Here is a 26,332-nt window from a genome sequence, read left to right on the forward strand (position 1 = left end):
CCCTTGATGTCTCAGTGTTAGGAGCATAACTCTGTATGAACAAGTGAACAGTTTCACAAAATATTCGTTTTTGTCTGAATGAAATTAATAATTAAGATAAAAATTACTGCTTAATGTTTGATTTGAATCTGTCTTTCCAACAGTATTAAATAGAATGTATTATATTCGGTAGGAGCAAGGTATAAAAATAAAAAATGTCAGAGAAAATCCTAAATTCAAACTAAATTGAAAATAGGTCATTTTGGGTTAGTCAACTTTATTTATCTATGCATCGAATTTAACAGTTGAATATCAGTTTGGTTATGTTTAAGATATATACTCCTTAAAATACATGCCTAGATAAGAATGTTTTTAGGAATGTTTTTATTTTATTTTTAATTTCAAATCAACTAAAAATTAGATGAGTCTAAAATTTTGGGATGGAAAGAGACCAGTATTATGAATATCCAACTTCCTGTTTAGTTAAAAATTCGGATTTGTAGGCCAAATTTTTATGAAACAAATTAAATTTTTCTATGCATAGAATAAGCGGGTGTGTTAAGGACCATCATGGGTTGCGAGCGGCAGCGGGCGTTGTGGGTCATTATTGGTAAAATAAATGACTGATTCGAATAAAAAACACATTTAATTAAAACACCGTATAAAAATAATGAATAACGGATTTTTTTTTGTAATGAAATATTACATTTCTGAAATCGTTTATATACATTTTTGTTTCTTAGCAATGGGATAGGTTAATTAGGATTTCATTTCAAATAATGTTTGGCACGTAGTTATCCAAAGTGGCAGGTCTAGTTACATTATAAAACGTGCAATTTAGAACTAACATTTGATAACAAAATATGTTAAGCTTGTGATTACTGCATTAAAAATTCGATTTTGCGATTTGGTTGATATTTGTGTTGACTTATTTAATTTGGCCGTTTGTTTAGGCAGTCTTGTCTAACAAAATCTTGCCCTGCCCAGCCGAAGCTGTACACACCTCTCGCCGGCTAGACAGAGGGCCGCCAGCACCAGCCCCAGCCCCAGGGTGTAGCACGCGCTCTGGACGTCCAGGACCGAGATGGGCGTGGCGTCAGCAACCACGGCGCCCCCGCACCTGTTTTGTTTTCTCCACCAGCGGGCGATCCAGATGTTGACAAGACCGAACTCGCACATCTGCATCACTCTGTTGAGGGACAGTTTCTTAGCACAGATCGCTTGGATGTCAGTCTACACCACTACGCTAAAAACATAAACTCACATACCCAGCATACCACCAACTCACATACCCAGCATACCACCAACTCACATACCCAGAATACCACCAACTCACATACCCACAATACCACCAACTCACATACCCAACATACCACCAACTCACATACCCAGCATACCACCAACTCACATACCCAGAATACCACCAACTTGCCACCCACAATACCACCCACCTACCCACAAATCCACCCACCTACACACAATACCACCCGCCCACACACCACCTCCCCCCCACACACACCCCCACTTACTCCTCTGAGAAGAGCCGTGTGTAGGGCGAGTTGTTGACCAGACCCAGCCCATACTGCAGGGGAAAGAACTTCTCCTTGACCTTGACCAGCTGGCAGTCCTGCTCCATCCACAGCTCGATGCTCGTCCGGTCGCCGATGTAGGCGTAGTCGCCCCGTTGGACGGCCTTCAAGTGGGTCATCTCATCACGTGACAAAATGGCCGGATCGGATTGGTTCAAGTCAACGATGTGCTGCCAGATGGCTTGATGTATAGCTTCATCCGTGCTCTGATCAACAAACTGCAGTAGCTTCAGCTGACGTCACACTTTTAATGCTCACATAACGTCACAACTATACGTGACGTCACAAATCTTATGTCATAGAGACGTCTATTTTATTTATTTGGCCAATCACAAGCACTGACCCACCCAACCACTGACCCACCTAACCAGTGACCCACAAAACCACTGACCCACCTAACCACCCAACCAGTGACCCACCTAACCAGTGACCCACCCAACCAGTGACCCACCTAACCAGTGACCCACCCAACCAGTGACACACCCAACCAGTGACCCACTTACCAGTTACCCACCCAACCAGTGACCCACCCAACCAGTTACCAACCCAACCACTGATCCACCTAACCAGTGACCCACAAAACCAGTGACCCACCTAACCAGTGACCCACTCAACCACTGACCCGCCCAAACTGACCCACCCAACCAGTGACCCACCTAACCACCGAACCACCTAACCAGTGACCCACCTAACCACCGAACCACCTAACCAGTGACCCACCTAACCACCTAACAACAGACCCACCCAACCAGTGACCCACCTAACCACCGAACCACCTAACCAGTGACCCACCTAACCACCTAACCACTGACCCACCCAACCAGTGACCCACCTAACCAGTGACCCACCTAACCACCTAACCAGTGACCCACCCAACCAGTGACCCACCTAACCACCCAAACAGTGACCCACCTAACCAGTGACCCACCCAACCAGTGACCCACCTAACCACCTAACCAGTGACCCACCCAACCAGTGACCCACCTAACCACCCAAACAGTGACACACCCAACCAGTGACCCACCCAACCAGTGACCCACCTAACCACCCAAACAGTGACCCACCTAACCAGTGACCCACCTAACCACCCAAACAGTGACCCACCTAACCAGTGACCCATCTAACCACTTAACCAGTGACCCACCCAATCACTGACCCACCTAACCACCTAACCACTGACCCACCCAACTAGTGACCCACCTAACCAGTGACCCACCTAACCACCCAAACAGTGACACACCCAACCAGTGACCCACCCAACCTGTGACCCACCTAACCACCCAACCAGTGACCCACCTAACCAATGACCCACCTAACCACCCAACCAGTGACCAAACCAACCAGTGACCCACCTAACCACCCAAACAGTGACCCACCTAACCAGTGACCCATCTAACCACTTAACCAGTGACCCACCCAATCACTGACCCACCTACCCAGTGACCCACCCAACCAGTGACCCACCTAACCACCCAAACAGTTACCCACCCAACCACTGACACACCCAACCAGTGACTCACCCAACCAGTGACCCACCCACCCAGTTACCCACCCAACCACTGACCCACCCAACCACTGACCCACCCAACCACTGACCCACCCAACCATTGACCCACATAACCACCCGAACAGTGACACACCCAACCAGTGACCCACCCAACCAGTAACCCACCTAACCACCCAACTAGTGACCCGCCCAACCAATGACCCACCTAACCAGTGACCCACCCAACCAGTGACCCACCTAACCACCCAACCAGTGACTCACCTAACCAGTGACCCACATAACCACCCAACCAGTGACCAAACCAACCAGTGACCCACCTAACCACCCAAACAGTGACCCACCTAACCAGTGACCCATCTAACCAGTGACCCATCTAACCACTTAACCAGTGACCCACCTAACCAATGACCCACCTAACCACCCAACCAGTGACCAAACCAACCAGTGACCCACCCAACCAGTCACCCACCTAACCACCCAACCAGTGACTCACCTAACCAGTGACCCACATAACCACCCAACCAGTGACCAAACCAACCAGTGACCCACCTAACCACCCAAACAGTGACCCACCTAACCAGTGACCCATCTAACCAGTGACCCACATAACCACCCAAACAGTGACCAAACCAAACAGTGACCCACCTAACCACCCAAACAGTGACCCACCTAACCAATGACCCATCTAACCAGTGACCCATCTAACCACTTAACCAGTGACCCATCCAACCACTGACCCACCTAGCCAGTGACCCACCCAACCAGTGATCCACCCAACCCGTGACCCACCTAACCACCTAACCACTTAACCAGTGACCCACTTAACCAGTGACCCACCCAACCAGTGACCCACCTAACCAGTGACCCACCCAACCATGACCCACCTTATAGACCAACTCGTAGAGTGTGGTCCCCAGGAAGCCCCACTTGTAGCTGTCCTGGGCCAACATGTCGGCCAGCGTGTCGAAGGGCGCCCGTTGTTTGCTGACCGTCAGGAAGGCGATCAGGTTGCCGCTGTAGGTGGACGAGATGACGATCGTGAAGATCCACCAGCAGGTCAGCAGTGAGCGGCCAGTCAGTGACGTAGGCAGACGTTCACCGCCTGGACAGTAAGTTTGACGTAGGGCTAGTGAGTGTGACGTATGGCTACAGTGAGTATGACGTATGGCTAAAGTAAGTGTGACGTACGACTAGTGTGTGTGACGTATGGCTACAGTGAGTATGACGTATGGCTAAAGTAAGTGTGACGTACGGCTAGTGTGTGTGACGTATGGCTACAGTGAGTATGACGTATGGCTACAGTGAGTGTGACTGTGTGACGTATGTCTACAGTGAGTGTGACGTATGGCTACATTGAGTGTGACGTCAGCCTGTGATAGTTACCTTATGTGAACATTGAGTGTGACGTCAGCCTGTGATAGTTACCTTGTGTGAACATTGAGTGTGACGTCAGCCTGTGATAGTTACCTTGTGTGAACATTGAGTGTGACGTCAGCCTGTGATAGTTACCTTGTGTGAACATTGAGTGTGACGTCGGCCTGTGATAGTTACCTTGTGTGAACATTGAGTGTGACGTCAGCCTGTGATAGTTACCTTGTGTGAACATTGAGTGTAACGTCAGCCTGTGATAGTTACCTTGTGTGAACATTGAGTGTGACGTCAGCCTCTCATAGTTACCTTGTGTGAACAAAGCTCCAAACAGATACCAGAAGGTGTGGTAAAACCCAAGAAAACTTTCGTCACGTGACCATCTGTAAGAGTTGTCTCTGTCTCGTGTCTTGTTGTGGGGGTTGTGTCTCTCCATAAAGGTCAGCAGACACGAGGTAAAGATGAGAGACATCAAGATAGCCAGGTGTACCTGTAGACATGAGGTGAGAGACATGAAGATAGCCAGGTGTAGACATGAGATGAGAGACAGGAAGATAGCCAGGTGTACCTGTAGACATGAGGTGAGAGACATGAAGATAGCCAGGTGTAGACATGAGGTGAGAGACATGAAGATAGCCAGGTGTAGACATGAGGTGAGAGACATGAAGATAGCCAGGTGTAGACATGAGGTGAGAGACATGAAGATAGCCAGGTGTAGACATGAGGTGAGAGACATGAAGATAGCCAGGTGTAGACATGAGATGAGAGACATCAAGATAGCAGGGTGTACCTGTAGACATGAGGTGAGAGACATGAAGATAGCCAGGTGTAGACATGAGATGAGAGACATGAAGATAGCCAGGTGTAGACATGAGGTGAGAGACATGAAGATAGCCAGGTGTAGACATGAGGTGAGAGACATGAAGATAGCCAGGTGTAGACATGAGGTGAGAGACATGAAGATAGCCAGGTGTAGACATGAGGTGAGAGACATAAAGATAGCCAGGTGTAGACATGAGGTGAGAGACATGAAGATAGCCAGGTGTAGACATGAGGTGAGAGACATGAAGATAGCCAGGTGTACCTGTAGACATGAGGTGAGAGACATGAAGATAGCCAGGTGTAGACATGAGATGAGAGACATGAAGATAGCCAGGTGTAGACATGAGGTGAGAGACATGAAGATAGCCAGGTGTAGACATGAGGTGAGAGACATGAAGATAGCCAGGTGTAGACATGAGGTGAGAGACATGAAGATAGCCAGGTGTACCTGTAGACATGAGGTGAGAGACATGAAGATAGCCAGGTGTAGACATGAGGTGAGAGACATCAAGATAGCCAGGTGTAGACATGAGATGAGAGACAGGAAGATAGTCAGGTGTATACATGAGGTGAGAGACATGAAGATAGCCAGGTGTAGACATGAGATGAAAGACATCAAGATAGCAGGGTGTACCTGTAGACATGAGGTGAGAGACATGAAGATAGCCAGGTGTACCTGTAGACATGAGGTGAGAGACACGAAGATAGCCAGGTGTAGACATGAGGTGAGAGACATGAAGATAGCCAGGTGTAGACATGAGGTGAGAGACATGAAGATAGCCAGGTGTAGACATGAGATGAGAGACATCAAGATAGCAGGGTGTACCTGTAGACATGAGGTGAGAGACATGAAGATAGCCAGGTGTAGACATGAGATGAGAGACATGAAGATAGCCAGGTGTAGACATGAGGTGAGAGACATGAAGATAGCCAGGTGTAGACATGAGGTGAGAGACATGAAGATAGCCAGGTGTAGACATAAGGTGAGAGACATGAAGATAGCCAGGTGTAGACATGAGGTGAGAGACATGAAGATAGCCAGGTGTACCTGTAGACATGAGGTGAGAGTGTGACCTACTTAGGTCTAGTAATGTTTTATTTTTAGTTTGACTTTTGTTATAATACCATATATGGTTGGTGGTGCAACAACCGGTTTTTTTCCGCTGTCTTACTAAGAGAGTCTTAGACTCAGAAATTTTCCATCGAGAGATGATTGATTGTTTCAGACCAGATGACCACCCCAACCAATGGTCTTACGATCTGAAGGTGACCTTCCATGTTACCTAAGTCTATATATGGATCGCCCACAGGTGTCTCGCGGCAGTCCATTTTGGCCAGTTGAATGTGAGAGAGCATAAGTCCTGAGTGTGCTCTGTATTATTAAGTTGTTTAAGTATCCTAGTATTATATTACTTGTGGCCAAGTGATTCTTGATGCTATAGGAGTGTTATGTGAAACTGTGGCTATTTTTATAAAGTGTTAGAATCTGTGATAGTATTTATTCTTACGCTTTGTAAGTTGGGTTTTGTTATTTCTAAACTAAATATTTTATCTTGTTTAATCTAGTGTTCTGCCACAACTTTGTTCACTTATTAAAAGTTGTATGCAGATTGAATGAGTTGTTAACTTCAATAGTTTCACTAGTTTTCCCTAGACCTCGAAATCGAGCCCTAGTGAGTTGTTGAGTTAGTAGCCATTCATTTAGGCTTTAGGTCATTTGCATATAACCCTAAGAAAGAATCCGGGAGCGTTCACCATCTATCTGGCTGGTAGATAGGTGTCCGTTACAAGAGACATGAAGATAGCCAGGTGTAGACATGAGGTGAGAGACATGAAGATAGCCAGGTGTAGACATGAGGTGAGAGACATGAAGATAGCCAGGTGTAGACATGAGGTGAGAGACATGAAGATAGCCAGGTGTACCTGTAAACATGAGGTGAGAGACATGAAGATAGCCAGGTGTAGACATGAGGTGAGAGACATGAAGATAGCCAGGTGTAGACATGAGGTGAGAGACATGAAGATAGCCAGGTGTATACATGAGGTGAGAGACATGAAGATAGCCAGGTGTAGACATGAGATGAGAGACATCAAGATAGCAGGGTGTACCTGTAGACATGAGGTGAGAGACATGAAGATAGCCAGGTGTAGACATGAGATGAGAGACATGAAGATAGCCAGGTGTACCTGTAGACATGAGGTGAGAGACATGAAGATAGCCAGGTGTAGACATGAGATGAGAGCCATGAAGATAGCCAGGTGTAGACATGAGGTGAGAGACATGAAGATAGCCAGGTGTAGACATGAGGTGAGAGACATCAAGATAGCAGGGTGTACCTGTAGACATGAGGTGAGAGACATGAAGATAGCCAGGTGTAGACATGAGATGAGAGACATGAAGATAGCCAGGTGTAGACATGAGGTGAGAGACATGAAGATAGCCAGGTGTAGACATGAGGTGAGAGACATGAAGATAGCAGGGTGTACCTGTAGACATGAGGTGAGAGACATGAAGATAGCCAGGTGTACCTGTAGACATGAGGTGAGAGACATGAAGATAGCCAGGTGTAGACATGAGATGAGAGACATGAAGATAGCCAGGTGTAGACATGAGGTGAGAGACATGAAGATAGCCAAGTGTAGACATGAGGTGAGAGACAGGAAGATAGCCAGGTGTACCTGTAGACATGAGGTGAGAGACATGAAGATAGCCAGGTGTAGACATGAGGTGAGAGACATGAAGATAGCCAGGTGTAGACATGAGGTGAGAGACATGAAGATAGCCAGGTGTAGACATGAGGTGAGAGACATGAAGATAGCCAGGTGTAGACATGAGGTGAGAGACATGAAGATAGCCAGGTGTAGACATGAGGTGCGAGACACGAAGATAGCCAGGTGTACCTGTAGACATGAGGTGAGAGACATGAAGATAGCCAGGTGTACCTGTAGACATGAGGTGAGAGACATGAAGATAGCCAGGTGTAGACATGAGGTGAGAGACATGAAGATAGCCAGGTGTAGACATGAGGTGAGAGACATGAAGATAGCCAGGTGTAGACATGAGGTGAGAGACATGAAGATAGCCAGGTGTAGACATGAGATGAGAGACATCAAGATAGCAGGGTGTACCTGTAGACATGAGGTGAGAGACATGAAGATAGCCAGGTGTAGACATGAGGTGAGAGACATGAAGATAGCCAGGTGTAGACATGAGGTGAGAGACATGAAGATAGCCAGGTGTAGACATGAGGTGAGAGACATGAAGATAGCCAGGTGTAGACATGAGGTGAGAGACATGAAGATAGCCAAGTGTAGACATGAGGTGAGAGACATGAAGATAGCCAGGTGTAGACATGAGGTGAGAGACATGAAGATAGCCAGGTGTAGACATGAGGTGAGAGACATGAAGATAGCCAAGTGTAGACATGAGGTGAGAGACATGAAGATAGCCAGGTGTAGACATGAGGTGAGAGACATGAAGATAGCCAGGTGTAGACATGAGGTGAGAGACATGAAGATAGCCAGGTGTACCTGTAGACATGAGGTGAGAGACATGAAGATAGCCAGGTGTAGACATGAGGTGAGAGACATGAAGATAGCCAGGTGTAGACATGAGGTGAGAGACATGAAGATAGCCAGGTGTACCTGTAGACATGAGGTGAGAGACATGAAGATAGCCAGGTGTAGACATGAGGTGAGAGACATGAAGATAGCCAGGTGTAGACATGAGGTGAGAGACATGAAGATAGCCAGGTGTAGACATGAGGTGAGAGACATGAAGATAGCCAGGTGTAGACATGAGGTGAGAGACATGAAGATAGCCAGGTGTAGACATGAGGTGAGAGACATGAAGATAGCCAGGTGTAGACATGAGGTGAGAGACATGAAGATAGCCAAGTGTAGACATGAGGTGAGAGACATGAAGATAGCCAGGTGTAGACATGAGGTGAGAGACATGAAGATAGCCAGGTGTAGACATGAGGTGAGAGACATGAAGATAGCCAAGTGTAGACATGAGGTGAGAGACATGAAGATAGCCAAGTGTAGACATGAGGTGAGAGACATGAAGATAGCCAGGTGTAGACATGAGGTGAGAGACATGAAGATAGCCAGGTGTACCTGTAGACATGAGGTGAGAGACATGAAGATAGCCAGGTGTAGACATGAGATGAGAGACATGAAGATAGCCAGGTGTAGACATGAGGTGAGAGACATGAAGATAGCCAGGTGTAGACATGAGGTGAGAGACATGAAGATAGCCAGGTGTAGACATGAGGTGAGAGACATGAAGATAGCCAGGTGTAGACATGAGGTGAGAGACATAAAGATAGCCAGGTGTAGACATGAGGTGAGAGACATGAAGATAGCCAGGTGTAGACATGAGGTGAGAGACATGAAGATAGCCAGGTGTACCTGTAGACATGAGGTGAGAGACATGAAGATAGCCAGGTGTAGACATGAGATGAGAGACATGAAGATAGCCAGGTGTAGACATGAGGTGAGAGACATGAAGATAGCCAGGTGTAGACATGAGGTGAGAGACATGAAGATAGCCAGGTGTAGACATGAGGTGAGAGACATGAAGATAGCCAGGTGTAGACATGAGGTGAGAGACATAAAGATAGCCAGGTGTAGACATGAGGTGAGAGACATGAAGATAGCCAGGTGTAGACATGAGGTGAGAGACATGAAGATAGCCAGGTGTACCTGTAGACATGAGGTGAGAGACATGAAGATAGCCAGGTGTAGACATGAGGTGAGAGACATCAAGATAGCCAGGTGTAGACATGAGATGAGAGACAGGAAGATAGTCAGGTGTATACATGAGGTGAGAGACATGAAGATAGCCAGGTGTAGACATGAGATGAAAGACATCAAGATAGCAGGGTGTACCTGTAGACATGAGGTGAGAGACATGAAGATAGCCAGGTGTACCTGTAGACATGAGGTGAGAGACACGAAGATAGCCAGGTGTAGACATGAGGTGAGAGACATGAAGATAGCCAGGTGTAGACATGAGGTGAGAGACATGAAGATAGCCAGGTGTAGACATGAGATGAGAGACATCAAGATAGCAGGGTGTACCTGTAGACATGAGGTGAGAGACATGAAGATAGCCAGGTGTAGACATGAGATGAGAGACATGAAGATAGCCAGGTGTAGACATGAGGTGAGAGACATGAAGATAGCCAGGTGTAGACATGAGGTGAGAGACATGAAGATAGCCAGGTGTAGACATAAGGTGAGAGACATGAAGATAGCCAGGTGTAGACATGAGGTGAGAGACATGAAGATAGCCAGGTGTACCTGTAGACATGAGGTGAGAGTGTGACCTACTTAGGTCTAGTAATGTTTTATTTTTAGTTTGACTTTTGTTATAATACCATATATGGTTGGTGGTGCAACAACCGGTTTTTTTCCGCTGTCTTACTAAGAGAGTCTTAGACTCAGAAATTTTCCATCGAGAGATGATTGATTGTTTCAGACCAGATGACCACCCCAACCAATGGTCTTACGATCTGAAGGTGACCTTCCATGTTACCTAAGTCTATATATGGATCGCCCACAGGTGTCTCGCGGCAGTCCATTTTGGCCAGTTGAATGTGAGAGAGCATAAGTCCTGAGTGTGCTCTGTATTATTAAGTTGTTTAAGTATCCTAGTATTATATTACTTGTGGCCAAGTGATTCTTGATGCTATAGCAGTGTTATGTGAAACTGTGGCTATTTTTATAAAGTGTTAGAATCTGTGATAGTATTTATTCTTACGCTTTGTAAGTTGGGTTTTGTTATTTCTAAACTAAATATTTTATCTTGTTTAATCTAGTGTTCTGCCACAACTTTGTTCACTTATTAAAAGTTGTATGCAGATTGAATGAGTTGTTAACTTCAATAGTTTCACTAGTTTTCCCTAGACCTCGAAATCGAGCCCTAGTGAGTTGTTGAGTTAGTAGCCATTCATTTAGGCTTTAGGTCATTTGCATATAACCCTAAGAAAGAATCCGGGAGCGTTCACCATCTATCTGGCTGGTAGATAGGTGTCCGTTACAAGAGACATGAAGATAGCCAGGTGTAGACATGAGGTGAGAGACATGAAGATAGCCAGGTGTAGACATGAGGTGAGAGACATGAAGATAGCCAGGTGTAGACATGAGGTGAGAGACATGAAGATAGCCAGGTGTACCTGTAAACATGAGGTGAGAGACATGAAGATAGCCAGGTGTAGACATGAGGTGAGAGACATGAAGATAGCCAGGTGTAGACATGAGGTGAGAGACATGAAGATAGCCAGGTGTATACATGAGGTGAGAGACATGAAGATAGCCAGGTGTAGACATGAGATGAGAGACATCAAGATAGCAGGGTGTACCTGTAGACATGAGGTGAGAGACATGAAGATAGCCAGGTGTAGACATGAGATGAGAGACATGAAGATAGCCAGGTGTACCTGTAGACATGAGGTGAGAGACATGAAGATAGCCAGGTGTAGACATGAGATGAGAGCCATGAAGATAGCCAGGTGTAGACATGAGGTGAGAGACATGAAGATAGCCAGGTGTAGACATGAGGTGAGAGACATCAAGATAGCAGGGTGTACCTGTAGACATGAGGTGAGAGACATGAAGATAGCCAGGTGTAGACATGAGATGAGAGACATGAAGATAGCCAGGTGTAGACATGAGGTGAGAGACATGAAGATAGCCAGGTGTAGACATGAGGTGAGAGACATGAAGATAGCAGGGTGTACCTGTAGACATGAGGTGAGAGACATGAAGATAGCCAGGTGTAGACATGAGATGAGAGACATGAAGATAGCCAGGTGTAGACATGAGGTGAGAGACATGAAGATAGCCAAGTGTAGACATGAGGTGAGAGACAGGAAGATAGCCAGGTGTACCTGTAGACATGAGGTGAGAGACATGAAGATAGCCAGGTGTAGACATGAGGTGAGAGACATGAAGATAGCCAGGTGTAGACATGAGGTGAGAGACATGAAGATAGCCAGGTGTAGACATGAGGTGAGAGACATGAAGATAGCCAGGTGTAGACATGAGGTGAGAGACATGAAGATAGCCAGGTGTAGACATGAGGTGCGAGACACGAAGATAGCCAGGTGTACCTGTAGACATGAGGTGAGAGACATGAAGATAGCCAGGTGTACCTGTAGACATGAGGTGAGAGACATGAAGATAGCCAGGTGTACCTGTAAACATGAGGTGAGAGACATGAAGATAGCCAGGTGTAGACATGAGGTGAGAGACATGAAGATAGCCAGGTGTAGACATGAGGTGAGAGACATGAAGATAGCCAGGTGTATACATGAGGTGAGAGACATGAAGATAGCCAGGTGTAGACATGAGATGAGAGACATCAAGATAGCAGGGTGTACCTGTAGACATGAGGTGAGAGACATGAAGATAGCCAGGTGTAGACATGAGATGAGAGACATGAAGATAGCCAGGTGTACCTGTAGACATGAGGTGAGAGACATGAAGATAGCCAGGTGTAGACATGAGATGAGAGCCATGAAGATAGCCAGGTGTAGACATGAGGTGAGAGACATGAAGATAGCCAGGTGTAGACATGAGGTGAGAGACATCAAGATAGCAGGGTGTACCTGTAGACATGAGGTGAGAGACATGAAGATAGCCAGGTGTAGACATGAGATGAGAGACATGAAGATAGCCAGGTGTAGACATGAGGTGAGAGACATGAAGATAGCCAGGTGTAGACATGAGGTGAGAGACATGAAGATAGCAGGGTGTACCTGTAGACATGAGGTGAGAGACATGAAGATAGCCAGGTGTAGACATGAGATGAGAGACATGAAGATAGCCAGGTGTAGACATGAGGTGAGAGACATGAAGATAGCCAAGTGTAGACATGAGGTGAGAGACAGGAAGATAGCCAGGTGTACCTGTAGACATGAGGTGAGAGACATGAAGATAGCCAGGTGTAGACATGAGGTGAGAGACATGAAGATAGCCAGGTGTAGACATGAGGTGAGAGACATGAAGATAGCCAGGTGTAGACATGAGGTGAGAGACATGAAGATAGCCAGGTGTAGACATGAGGTGAGAGACATGAAGATAGCCAGGTGTAGACATGAGGTGCGAGACACGAAGATAGCCAGGTGTACCTGTAGACATGAGGTGAGAGACATGAAGATAGCCAGGTGTACCTGTAGACATGAGGTGAGAGACATGAAGATAGCCAGGTGTAGACATGAGGTGAGAGACATGAAGATAGCCAGGTGTAGACATGAGGTGAGAGACATGAAGATAGCCAGGTGTAGACATGAGGTGAGAGACATGAAGATAGCCAGGTGTAGACATGAGATGAGAGACATCAAGATAGCAGGGTGTACCTGTAGACATGAGGTGAGAGACATGAAGATAGCCAGGTGTAGACATGAGGTGAGAGACATGAAGATAGCCAGGTGTAGACATGAGGTGAGAGACATGAAGATAGCCAGGTGTAGACATGAGGTGAGAGACATGAAGATAGCCAGGTGTAGACATGAGGTGAGAGACATGAAGATAGCCAAGTGTAGACATGAGGTGAGAGACATGAAGATAGCCAGGTGTAGACATGAGGTGAGAGACATGAAGATAGCCAGGTGTAGACATGAGGTGAGAGACATGAAGATAGCCAAGTGTAGACATGAGGTGAGAGACATGAAGATAGCCAAGTGTAGACATGAGGTGAGAGACATGAAGATAGCCAGGTGTAGACATGAGGTGAGAGACATGAAGATAGCCAGGTGTACCTGTAGACATGAGGTGAGAGACATGAAGATAGCCAGGTGTAGACATGAGGTGAGAGACATGAAGATAGCCAGGTGTAGACATGAGGTGAGAGACATGAAGATAGCCAGGTGTACCTGTAGACATGAGGTGAGAGACATGAAGATAGCCAGGTGTAGACATGAGGTGAGAGACATGAAGATAGCCAGGTGTAGACATGAGGTGAGAGACATGAAGATAGCCAGGTGTACCTGTAGACATGAGGTGAGAGACATGAAGATAGTCAGGTGTAGACATGAGGTGAGAGACATGAAGATAGCCAGGTGTATACATGAGGTGAGAGACATGAAGATAGCCAGGTGTAGACATGAGGTGAGAGACATGATAATGGCCAGGTGTAGACAAGCGGGACACCACGCACACGCGTCAACTTTCTACCCTCCTCTCGCCCCCTCCCTGCCTCTCAAAGCATGCGGAACAGGGTGAAGACTTCTTGAGAGACACAGTTGTCCAAGTGTGGTGGGTTAGTCCCTACGGGTCGGGTCGTGTGATATATAAATATATATATATACACGAGAAAAATGGCCCGTTTAGGAAGGATACAACGGGCGCTAGGTTGATAGTGTTGTCTCTTTTCTCTAAACCAAAGCCAAAGCCACCACCTTAACTTCAAATTGAACCAGAAACGAAAAATGACATTGAAAACGGATTGTTATCCAGAATCGGCATTTTTATTGGATTTAAGCTTGTTCTAAACGTAGTTAGTGCGCATTGATACTTAATATAGTCGTATCCATACCCCTAAACCTAGCAATTAGTCTCAATCATGACAAAAGTCCCATTTAGAGTTTTTTTCAGGCAACTCTACTTGTGGGGAGGGATTCCCGCCACCCCCCCCCCACCCACACACCCCAAGGCACGTCTACCGTCCCGTTCAACGAAATAGAATTATATACTTTTATCAGTGTCCGCCCCCTCTCAGAAAATTTAGTCCATCCATACCCCCGCAAATTTCAAGTGCCCCCCCCCCCTTTGGGGGAGGAAAAAGTCTGAAAGGAACAATTATCGCATTTGTAGATTATACAAACTAACGGTAGAGCATACTTCTAAAATATAAACTCATTTCCTACTTTCGGCCGATAAACCTCACTTACGTAGACAGTGTTTCTTTCAGACATTTTTCAGACATTTTTGCTGGGGCGAAAAAAATTTCCGGGTCGGGGGAAGCCGACACTGGTAAAAAGTATATATTTTCTATATAAATTATATTTCGTTTTTTTCGGAGTGGGGGGGGGGGGGGGGGGGGGGGGGAGAATTAGTCGTACCACCGAGGGGGGGGGGGGGGAGAAGGGGCTTTGCCCCTACCACAAGATAAATGATAGAAACTGTGCACACAAACCACTTTTAAGATTAGACACATGAATTAGGCCGTAATGTCAGACTTTTACTATAGAGTATCGATGACGTTATTTCTTATTAGGGGGGGGGGGGGGGTGGCGGCTTAAACGTTGTTGGGGGGGGGGGGGGGTGAGGCTTCGTTCTACCCGAATAATTGCATGAAAGAAACTCTGCACGCAAACGACTTTTAAGATTAGACAAAATTGGCTTTTTAATTCAATGTTTACTCGAGAATCAATGACGTCATATTACTGTGTGCACTCTCCTTGGCTTTCGACTGTTTTCTACTATATGCTCCATGTGACGTCACGTTTCGTTTTTCGAATTCCTATGCATGTTTTTACTCTGCTTGTGTTTTCTTCATTGCGTTCTTGACAGATACACAGACAGACAGCGAAACTATTATATATATATATATATATATATATATATATATATATATATATATATATATATATATATATATATATATATATATATATATATATATATATATACTTTGTTTCTTTAACCACCTACCTCCCAGCGAAACGGCTGAATGATGGTTAACCACTTTCTGTCTGCGGGGTCCGGCAGCTTCATCATGACGCTGGTGTAGTCCACGAAGTACGGGAAGGTGAAGTCCATGACTCGCTCCCTCATCTCGTGAATTGTGAGTGGGGCGGCCACCAGGTCCACTTCCTGGTGAGATCATGTTGTCTAGTGGTCAGACCTACTGACCACATGCTCATATACTGGTGAGATCATGTTGTCTAGTGGTCAGACCTACTGACCACATGCTCATATACTGGTGAGATCATGTTGTCTAGTGGTCAGACCTACTGACCACATGCTCATATACTGGTGAGATCATGTTGTCTAGTGGTCAGACCTACTGACCACATGCTCATATACTGGTGAGATCATGTTTTCTAGTGGTCAGACCTACTGACCACATGCTCATATACTGGTGAGATCATGTTGTCTAGTGGTCAGACCTACTGACCACATGCTCATATACACTCATGACGGCTTCCGTCAAAAGGTTTTTTTTAAAATTCAGTTACGATCTCTTAGATACGCTTTTGTCACCAAAGACACGCTCCTTGCTCCACGCCAAACAGTCAAGCTTCCAATCAGAGACACATATCGTATCAAATACACACACCACTGGCACACACCTTTATCATAGACACGCCTTTCATAAACACGCCCTTCATGGACACGCATCTACCGACACACGCCCCTATACGACACATTCGAGACAAGCCTCTCCTCCCTACAGAGCTTCCCCCTTCCCAGAAACATCCAGACCTTTCTCTGCAGTTGGCCCATTAGTCCAGTGAAGGAGCCATTGTCCAGCAGACGGCCCCACTCGTCGTCTGCTGGCTCCACCATCTGAGACCTGCACGAGGACAAAACATGGGGCAGTGACGTCACGCTTGTCAGATACATGAAATGGCCGTCCCTGACGTACGCTGGTCAGTTTAACCAGAACTACAGTGGTCAGTGTAACCAGAACTAAAGTGGTCAGTTTAACCAGAACTACAGTGGTCAGTTTAACCAGAACTACAGTGGTCAGTTTAACCAGACTTACAGTGGTCAGTTTAACCAGAACTACACTGGTCAGTTTAACCAGACTTACAGTGGTCAGTTTAACCAGAACTACACTGGTCAGTTTAACCAGAACTAAAGTGGTCAGTTTAACCAGAACTACAGTGGTCAGTTTAACCAGAACTAAAGTGGTCAGTTTAACCAGAACTACGCTGGTCAGTTTATCAGAACTACAGTGGTCAGTTTAACCAGAACTACAGTGGTCAGTTTAACCAGAACTACAGTGGTCAGTTTAACCAGAAACTACGCTGGTCAGTTTATCAGACCTACAGTGGTCAGTTTAACCAGAACAACAGTGGTCAGTTTAACCAGAACTACAGTGGTCAGTATAACCAGAACTACAGTGGTCAGTTTAACTAGAACTACACTGGTCAGTTTAACCAGAACTACACTGGTCAGTTTAACCAGAACTACAGTGGTCAGTTTAACCAGGAGACTCACGTGAAATTGAGCGCTCGCTGAAGGTACTGAAGAACGTCCATGCAGAAACCGTCGTAAGTCGCTCGTCCATCCTCCACCGACTTGGTGACAAAGTGGAGCCACTGGTGACACAAAACATGGTCTAACATTGAGCCACTGGTGACACAAAACATGGTCTAACATTGAGCCACTGGTGACACAAAACATGGTCTAACATTGAGCCACTGGTGACACAAAACATGGTCTAGCATTGAGCCACTGGTGACACAAAACATGGTCTATCTTTGAGCCACTGGCGACACAAAACATGGTCTAACATTGAGCCACTGGTGACACAAAACATGGTCTAACATTGAGCCACTGGTGACACAAAACATGGTCTAACATTGAGCCACTGGTGATACAAAACATGGTCTAACATTGAGCCACTGGTGACACAAAACATGGTCTAACATTGAGCCACTGGTGACACAAAACATGGTCTAACATTGAGCCACTGGTGACACAAAACATGGTCTAACATTGAGCCACTGGTGACACAAAACATGGTCTAACATTGAGCCACTGGTGACACAAAACATGGTCTAACATTGAGCCACTGGTGACACAAAACATGGTCTAACATTGAGCCACTGGTGACACAAAACATGGTCTAACATTGAGCCACTGGTGACACAAAACATGGTCTAACATTGAGCCACTGGTGATACAAAACATGGTCTAACATTGAGCCACTGGTGACACAAAACATGGTCTAACATTGAGCCACTGGTGACACAAAGCATGGTCTAACATTGAGCCACTGGTGACACAAAACATGGTCTAACATTGAGCCACTGGTGACACAAAACATGGTCTAACATTGAGCCACTGGTGACACAAAACATGGTCTAACATTGAGCCACTGGTGACACAAAACATGGTCTAACATTGAGCCACTGGTGACACAAAACATGGTCTAACATTGAGCCACTGGTGACACAAAACATGGTCTAACATTGAGCCACTGGTGACACAAAACATGGTCTAACATTGAGCCACTGGTGACACAAAACATGGTCTAACATTGAGCCACTGGTGACACAAAACATGGTCTAACATTGAGCCACTGGTGACACAAAACATGGTCTAACATTGAGCCACTGGTGACACAAAACATGGTCTAACATTGAGCCACTGGTGACACAAAACATGGTCTAACATTGAGCCACTGGTGACACAAAACATGGTCTAACATTGAGCCACTGGTGACACAAAACGTGGTCTAGCTTTGAGCCACTGGTGACACAAAACATGGTCTAACATTGAGCCACTGGTGACACTATTACCTGTTTTGTTGAAACCACTAATGTTCGGTGGTTGAGGCCAAAGTTAATGTTAGGAAAGATGGCGTCGCCCCCCAGTAGGTCAATGTCAAGGCCAGCAGACACGAGCGCCACTGGCGTCAGGTGACGACTGTTGTTCCCGCCAAAATACAAGGTCCAGACCGTGGCGTGCAGGGGTCGCTGTTGGTAAAAGTTAAGAGATGCGTGTTGGTGTCTCGCCAAAGGTGCCGCGATTGAGTGTCATATGCCATGTTCGATGTGTCATATGCCATGTTGGATGTGTCATATGTCATGTGTCATTACTCACCGTGAAGACTTTGATAGTAGCCACGTTGTCCAAGTGATCCAAGAGTTCTAGGAAATCTTTCAGTTCGTTTTCAACAATCAGCCATTTTGTATGCATGTGTAAGGCAGTTGATTTGGCCCGTCTACAGTCATAAACATTGGCCTATTTACAGAGAATATTGAAATGCCTAAAATACTAGCTGCCACGGTGAATCTTTTTTAAATATACCAAATTGGGAACAGAACAAAACTGAACACAAACGCAAACACAAACACAAAAGAAAACGCAAACACAAAAGCAAACGCAAAAAAATACAAACGAATACGCAAACACAACACGCATAACATAAACACAACTTAAATGCAAACCCAAACGCATAGTGCTCACAGTCTAGCCCGGTGCGCCGAACCGCCTGATTCAACTTAGTAAACCCCTATACCGTATCCATAAAATAAGCAAGTGGCAGTTTTAAATATCCGTGTTTTACCTACCATATTGCACTTTATAAGTCCATGCTAATTATATTATCCCAATAATAATGCCCCCTTGGACATCCGCGGAATTTGCATTCACATTTTTACTATCTCGTATACAAAGCATAGAGAAAGTGTTATAATCGTGCAAAAATTATTCGAGATTTTTGCTAATCTCGACGTTTTACACCTCCCTGATTCGGAAAAACATAATTTTGCAATCTTGTCCGTATTTCTTTGAGGGTGTGTGTGTGTGTGTTTGTGTGTGTGTGTGTGTGTGTCTGTGAACACGATAACTTGAGTACCATTACAGCTAGGTTGATGAAATTTCAAATATAAGTATTATATCCAGTGGCGTAGCGAGGTCGGGTGTTACCCGGTGCGGCACTTAATGGTGTCACCCCCCCCCCCCCCCACCAGAGGCGTAGCGACTCTTCCCGGGGACAAACTTTCAAATTTTCGATTTGCACCCCCCTCCCTCAAACTTTCGATGTGCACCTCCCCCCTCGAACTTTCGATTTGCACCCTCCCCCTTCAATTTTTCTCTATATATTTTACTATTTTTTGCCTTGGTGTCACCCCCCTAAATGGTGTCATCCGGTGCGGTCCGATTATATCAAGTTTGTAGTTCTGTGTCAACTTTTTTCAGCTATTTCCGGTAACCGGAAGTGGGACTTATTCTAATTTCAATTTTTCAAAAGCCTATAGCTTGAGTACTGTTTCAGGTAGATAAATGAAATTCACTGGTAAGTAAATGATCTAATTCTCTGCCTTTTGTCAAAGTTTGAGTAATTTCCGTTGACCGGAAGTAGTAATTTACGCTATTTCCGGTTTCTCAAAAAACGCAAGTGAATTAATAAAGTAATAATAATACTCCGCACTATTATACAAAGATTTTTTTTTTTGCGTTCACTTGGTGCGCAATTCTTTTTCTACGAAATTCTATTCTACTTTAAAAAGTGTAAGTAATTAAAAATGGATTATAAATCATGTCTATATCCCGGGGTGCAATCCCCCGCAGTTTTATATAAGAATATTCCAGAAAATATAGGGGAGATTACTCCAGGTTTATTTTTTATTAGCGTGAGTTGAATTTCTTTTTAAATATTATTAAATATTTTGATTAATTAGTTTTTTCGACCCAACTTTTATTAAAATGTATCCAATTTTTCTAGGAATTAAGCGAAAATATTATTTGATATTGATCCGTTTAATATGTTTTAACGATATGCGTGTATTTAATATTTCCTTCACATTATGCGTAAGAATAAAAACTGCGGCAACTATGAAATAAAATAAAGTCTTTGTATAAACAAACCCTACAGTAAATCTTTAAATAAGACGACGCGATGCAATTGAAAAGCACTGCAACGTTTGATTAAAAAGGTCGTTTCTATTTCCGTCCATGGGTGGCTACAATGTGGACTTTTGACTCCGCAGCTAAGGACGGAGCACAGTAAACTAAGCAGTCAAGAGAAACCGAGTTTGCACACCTTATTTTAGTCTAGTTCTTATGCCATTTTATTTCTCCCTTTGATTATTATATATGCAATTGATGTTCATGTCTCTGATGCTGTGTAAAACTATGAAATAAATTATTTTTAACGATTTAAATATTTAAAACAATTGAATTAATTTTTAAAAATCTGTTAGAGGACTGTATAGATATAGATGTTTGAAAGGGAAGAATGTTTGCTTTGATGTGTCTCGTTGTAATAACATAACTTTTCCGATTGCTTAAAATTTGTATCATTTTAACTCTCTGCAATCCCAAATTTATTTCAGCTCTATTTTAAAACCAAAATTCCACCCCCCCCCCCCCCTCAGCCAACCACGCCGAGGAAAAGTAAATCCCTTGAATCATCATTTAATTACACATTTGCATTTTCAGGTTGTTTTTTTTTTTTTTAATATTTAGACGTTTTGTATTAGATCTATGTATAAGTAAACTATCTTAAATGAATGAAAGTAGGCTACAAGTAAGAAAGAAATATTACTATTGTAAATCTGTATCAGTCCTCACAAGCCGATGATGAAAACTGTAATACTAAAGCGAACACACAACTGACGCTGTATATTACATGTCTGAGGCGGGGGGGGGGGGGGGAGATTCGATTTAAATAAAGTTTGATGTTTACTTTTATTTGGCCACAATCTATAGAGATGATGGAGGGAGGGACGGAAGGACTGACACACTACCACAAGTCTTATATTATTATGACGATTTTTAGCATCGGGTTTAAATAAAGGAGAGGTAACCCATACCTCCTGCAGCACTGACTTTGTGCAGTTGTCGGAACATAGCAGCACTACGTGAACGGTAACGTCGTTGGTCACGTGGTCCTTGTAGATCCCATCCAGAAGCTGATTGATTCGAACGTTTAGACCAGTCATTCGCTGGCTGTCCGCCATCTTGAGGTATTGGGCACAAGTGATCACGTGGTCCGCCTCAGGCGACATCTGCCAGTTGAGGTGAAAGGCCTGTACGGTGCCGTTCTGATAGCTGGCCATCAGGCGCCTGGCCGTGGGTTCTAGGGGATAAAAATAGAGGGCCAATTTGGCCGCCAACACACAGATCTTTTGGGCTTTGTCGGGCAGTCATGTTACGTCAGGCAGAGATGTGTTAGACTGGCCACAGATGTGTTGGACCAGGGATGTGTTAGACTGACCAGAGATGTGTTAGACCAGGGATGTATTAGACCAGAGATGTGTTAGACCAGAGATGTGTTAGACTGACCACAGATGTGTTAGACTGGCCACAGATGTGTTAATCTGACCAGATATGTGTTAGACTGACCAGAGATGTGTTAGACTGACCAAAGATGTGTTAGACTGACCAGAGATGTGTTAGACCAGAGATGTGTTAGACTGACCAGAGATGTGTTAGACTGACTAAAGATGTGTTAGACTGACCAGGGATGTGTTAGACTGACCACAGATGTGTCAGACTGACCAGAGATGTGTTAGACTGACCAGGGATGTGTTAGACTGACCAAAGATGTGTTAGACTGACCAGGGATGTGTTAGACTGACCACAGATGTGTTAGACTGACCAGGGATGTGTTAGACCAGACATGTGTTAGACTGACCAAAGATGTGTTAGACTGGCCAGGGATGTGTTAGACTGACCAAAGATGTGTTAGACTGACCAGGGATGTGTTAGACTGACCACAGATGTGTTAGACTGACCAGGGATGTGTTAGACTGACCAAAGATGTGTTAGACTGACCAGGGATGTGTTAGACTGACCACAGATGTGTTAGACTGACCAGGGATGTGTTAGACCAGAGATGTGTTAGACTGACCAAAGATGTGTTAGACTGACCAGGGATGTGTTAGACTGACCACAGATGTGTTAGACTGACCAGGGATGTGTTAGACCAGAGATGTGTTAGACTGACCAAAGATGTGTTAGACTGACCAGGGATGTGTTAGACTGACCACAGATGTGTTAGACTGATCAGAGATGTGTTAGACTGACCAGAGATGTGTTAGACTGACCAGAGATGTGTTAGACCAGGGATGTGTTAGACCAGAGATGTGTTAGAATGACCAAAGATGTGTTAGACTGACCAGAGATGTGTTAGACCAGGTATGTGTTAGAATGACCAGAGATGTGTTAGACTGACCAGAGATGTGTTAGACTGACCAAAGATGTGTTAGACCAGAGATGTGTTAGACTGACCAGAGATGTGTTAGACTGACCAGAGATGTGTTAGACCAGAGATGTGTTAGACTGACCAGAGATGTGTTAGACTGACCATAGATGTGTTAGACCAGGGATGTGTTAGACTGACCAGAGATGTGTTAGACCAGGGATGTGTTAGACTGACCAGAGATGTGTTAGACTGACCAGAGATGTGTTAGACTGACCAGAAATGTGTTAGACTGACCAGGGATGTGTTAGACCAGAGATGTGTTAGACTGACCACAGATGTGTTAGACTGACCAGAAATGTGTTAGACTGACCAGAGATGTGTTAAACTGACCAGAGATGTGTTAGACTGACCAGAGATGTGTTAGACTGACCAGAGATGTGTTAGACTGACCAGGGATGTGTTAGACCAGAGATGTGTTAGAATGACCAAAGATGTGTTAGACTGACCAGAGATGTGTTAGACCAGGGATGTGTTAGACCAGAGATGTGTTAGACCAGAGATGTGTTAGACTGACCAGAGATGTGTTAGACTGACCAAAGATGTGTTAGACTGACCAAAGATGTGTTAGACCAGAGATGTGTTAGACTGACCAGAGATGTGTTAGACTGACCAGAGATGTGTTAGACTGACCAGAGATGTTAGACTGACCAGAGATGTGTTAGACTGACCAGAGATGTGTTAGACCAGAGATGTGTTAGACTGACCAGAGATGTGTTAGACCAGAGATGTGTTAGACTGACCAGAGATGTGTTTGACTGACCAGAGATGTGTTAGACTGACCAGAGATGTGTTAGACTGACCAGAGATGTGTTAGACTGACCAGAGATGTGTTAGACTGACCAAAGATGTTTTAGACTGACCAGAGATGTGTAAGACTGACCAGAGATGTGTTAAACTGACCAGGGATGTGTTAGACTGACCAAAGATGTGTTAGACTGACCAGATATGTGTTAGACTGACCAGAGATGTGTTAGACTGACCAGGGATGTGTTAGACTGACCAGAGATGTGTTAGACTGACCAGAGATGTGTTAGACTGACCAAAGATGTTTTAGACTGACCAGAGATGTGTAAGACTGACCAGAGATGTGTTAAACTGACCAGGGATGTGTTAGACTGACCAGAGATGTGTTAGACTGACCAGGGATGTGTTAGACTGACCGTGCATGGTGTCATGGACCAGCATCAGGCGCGTCCAGTGCATGTGCTGGAATGTTGCCTTCAAAACACGGACTGTGAAGAGTTGCAGGTCACTGACCCCTGACGTCACTCGCTGGTCAACATCGAGGCTCTCCACAAGGCGCGGGTGGGGCAGCGCTGCGGAAGTCATGATTACGTCGGTGAGACTGTCCTACACCAAGTCAGGATCACGTCAGTGAGACTGTCCTACACCAAGTCAGGATCACGTCGGTGAGACTGTCCTACACCACGATCACGCCGTGAGACTGTACTAAACCAAGCCAGGATCACGTCGGTGAGACTGTCCTACACCAAGTCAGGATCACGTCGTGAGACTGTCCTACACCAAGTCACGATCACGTCGTGAGACTGTCCTACACCAAGTCACGATCACGTCGTGAGACTGTCCTACACCACGATCACGTCGTGAGACTGTTCTACACCAAGTCAGGATCACGTCGTGAGACTGTCCTACACCAAGTCACGATCACGTCGTGAGACTGTCCTACACCACGATCACGTCGTGAGACTGTTCTACACCAAGTCAGGATCACGTCGGTGAGACTGTCCTAAACCAAGTCAGGATCACGTCGTGAGACTGTCCTACACCACGATCACGTCGTGAGACTGTCTTACACCACGATCACGTCGGTGAGACTGTCCTACACCAAGTCAGGATCACGTCGGTGAGACTGTCTCACCACGACCAGTCACTACACTGTGCCACTTACCAGCTCTGCTTGTTAGACCAGTGCAGACGATTATAATCAGGGCAACTGAGCACTGACCTGGCCAGGCCATCTTGTGCCAGCTGGTAACGTTGTCTGTACCGGGGACGATGAGACAATCATCTTGCCATCCCAGGTGTGTCCAGTTTTCTGGCCCACATACCCGCGCTGTGCCGGATCGATTTCACCATGACAAGACGCAGCATTTGGTGCCATGAGCTGGCAGCTGTCTGGATGTTTGGCTCTACCTACAGCACATTCACAAATGCGTTTGCCTGAAGGCCGTTTCCCGAATGGGACAAATACCCGAATGGGTACTTGCCCGAGTGCGACAAATGCCACTGCCCCTAGCCTGTTTGCCAGAAGAAATGTTTAATATTAAATATTACGTAGTAGACAATCTATAATATAAGTCGTCATCGCTATAGATTTTGGAACCATAAAAGCAAATTTCGTACCATGCAGTGCTTTTAAATTGCATTGCTTAATTGTAAGTAATAGGATAGGTTTTTTTTAATAAAACGACTTAAATTTATTTTATAGTTGCCACAGTTTTTACACTTTCGCATAACATGAAGAAAATATTAAATACATGCACATTGCTAAAACATATTAAACGGATCAATGTAAAATATAATTTTCGTTTATATTCTTAAAAAACTCGGATACATTTTAATAACAGAAGGGTCGAAAAAATTAATTAGGACTAGATCTAGTTAAAATATCTAATAGCTATGCCAGGGGAGGTAATTTAAAAATAAACTCAACTCACGTTAATAAAAAAAATGTGAATGCAAAATCTGCGGACGTTCAAGAGAGAATTATTGTTGGAATAATATAATTAGCAAAATATGAATGCAAATTCTGGTGAAGTCAAAGAGGACATTATTGTTGGAATAATATAATTGATAAAGTGCAATATGGTAGGTGAAACGCGGATATTTTAAAAACTGCCTTTATTTATTTTATACACTGAACGTACTGTTTACTAATTAATATTTTTAATCAATAACATTTTAGAAGCCACTCCTAAATGTCCCTATGTTTACTTTTATCTTTCGGTTTGCGGACAAGCTGGGGTTTTTATAGTCGTTCACTAAACTGAATCAGGCGCGTCCGCCGGCGCCCGGGCAGGGTTCAATTTTGCGCGATGGGCTATCCTGTGAGCACTATGGGTTTGTGTTTGCTTTGCGTTTTCTTTTGTGTTTCTGTGTTGCGTTTGTGCGTTTTTTTGCGTCTGTGTTTGTGTTTTCTTTTGTGTT

At 44.9% G+C, this 26,332-nt stretch overlaps 1 protein-coding gene across 1 annotated transcript; it reads right to left on the bottom strand.

Moving 5' to 3' along the window:
* Positions 1–8: 8 nt before the first annotated feature.
* On the bottom strand, positions 9–25,248 carry LOC131943905 (putative glutamate receptor). The gene is made up of 12 exons (XM_059304231.1): positions 25,074–25,248; positions 24,325–24,480; positions 21,771–22,036; positions 19,054–19,194; positions 18,750–18,926; positions 17,443–17,543; positions 16,702–16,792; positions 15,928–16,089; positions 4,753–4,933; positions 3,960–4,177; positions 1,509–1,774; positions 9–1,168 (listed from the first exon to the last, which is right to left on the bottom strand). The coding sequence occupies exons 1-12, from the start codon at positions 25,141–25,143 to the stop codon at positions 943–945; spliced, it is 2,055 nt and encodes a 684-aa protein (XP_059160214.1). The 5' UTR covers positions 25,144–25,248; the 3' UTR covers positions 9–942.
* Positions 25,249–26,332: the final 1,084 nt, after the last annotated feature.

Source organism: Physella acuta, unplaced genomic scaffold (assembly GCF_028476545.2).
Source record: "Physella acuta isolate Inbredline_101_S28 unplaced genomic scaffold, ASM2847654v3 ptg000473l, whole genome shotgun sequence".
NCBI lineage: Eukaryota > Metazoa > Mollusca > Gastropoda > Physidae > Physella > Physella acuta.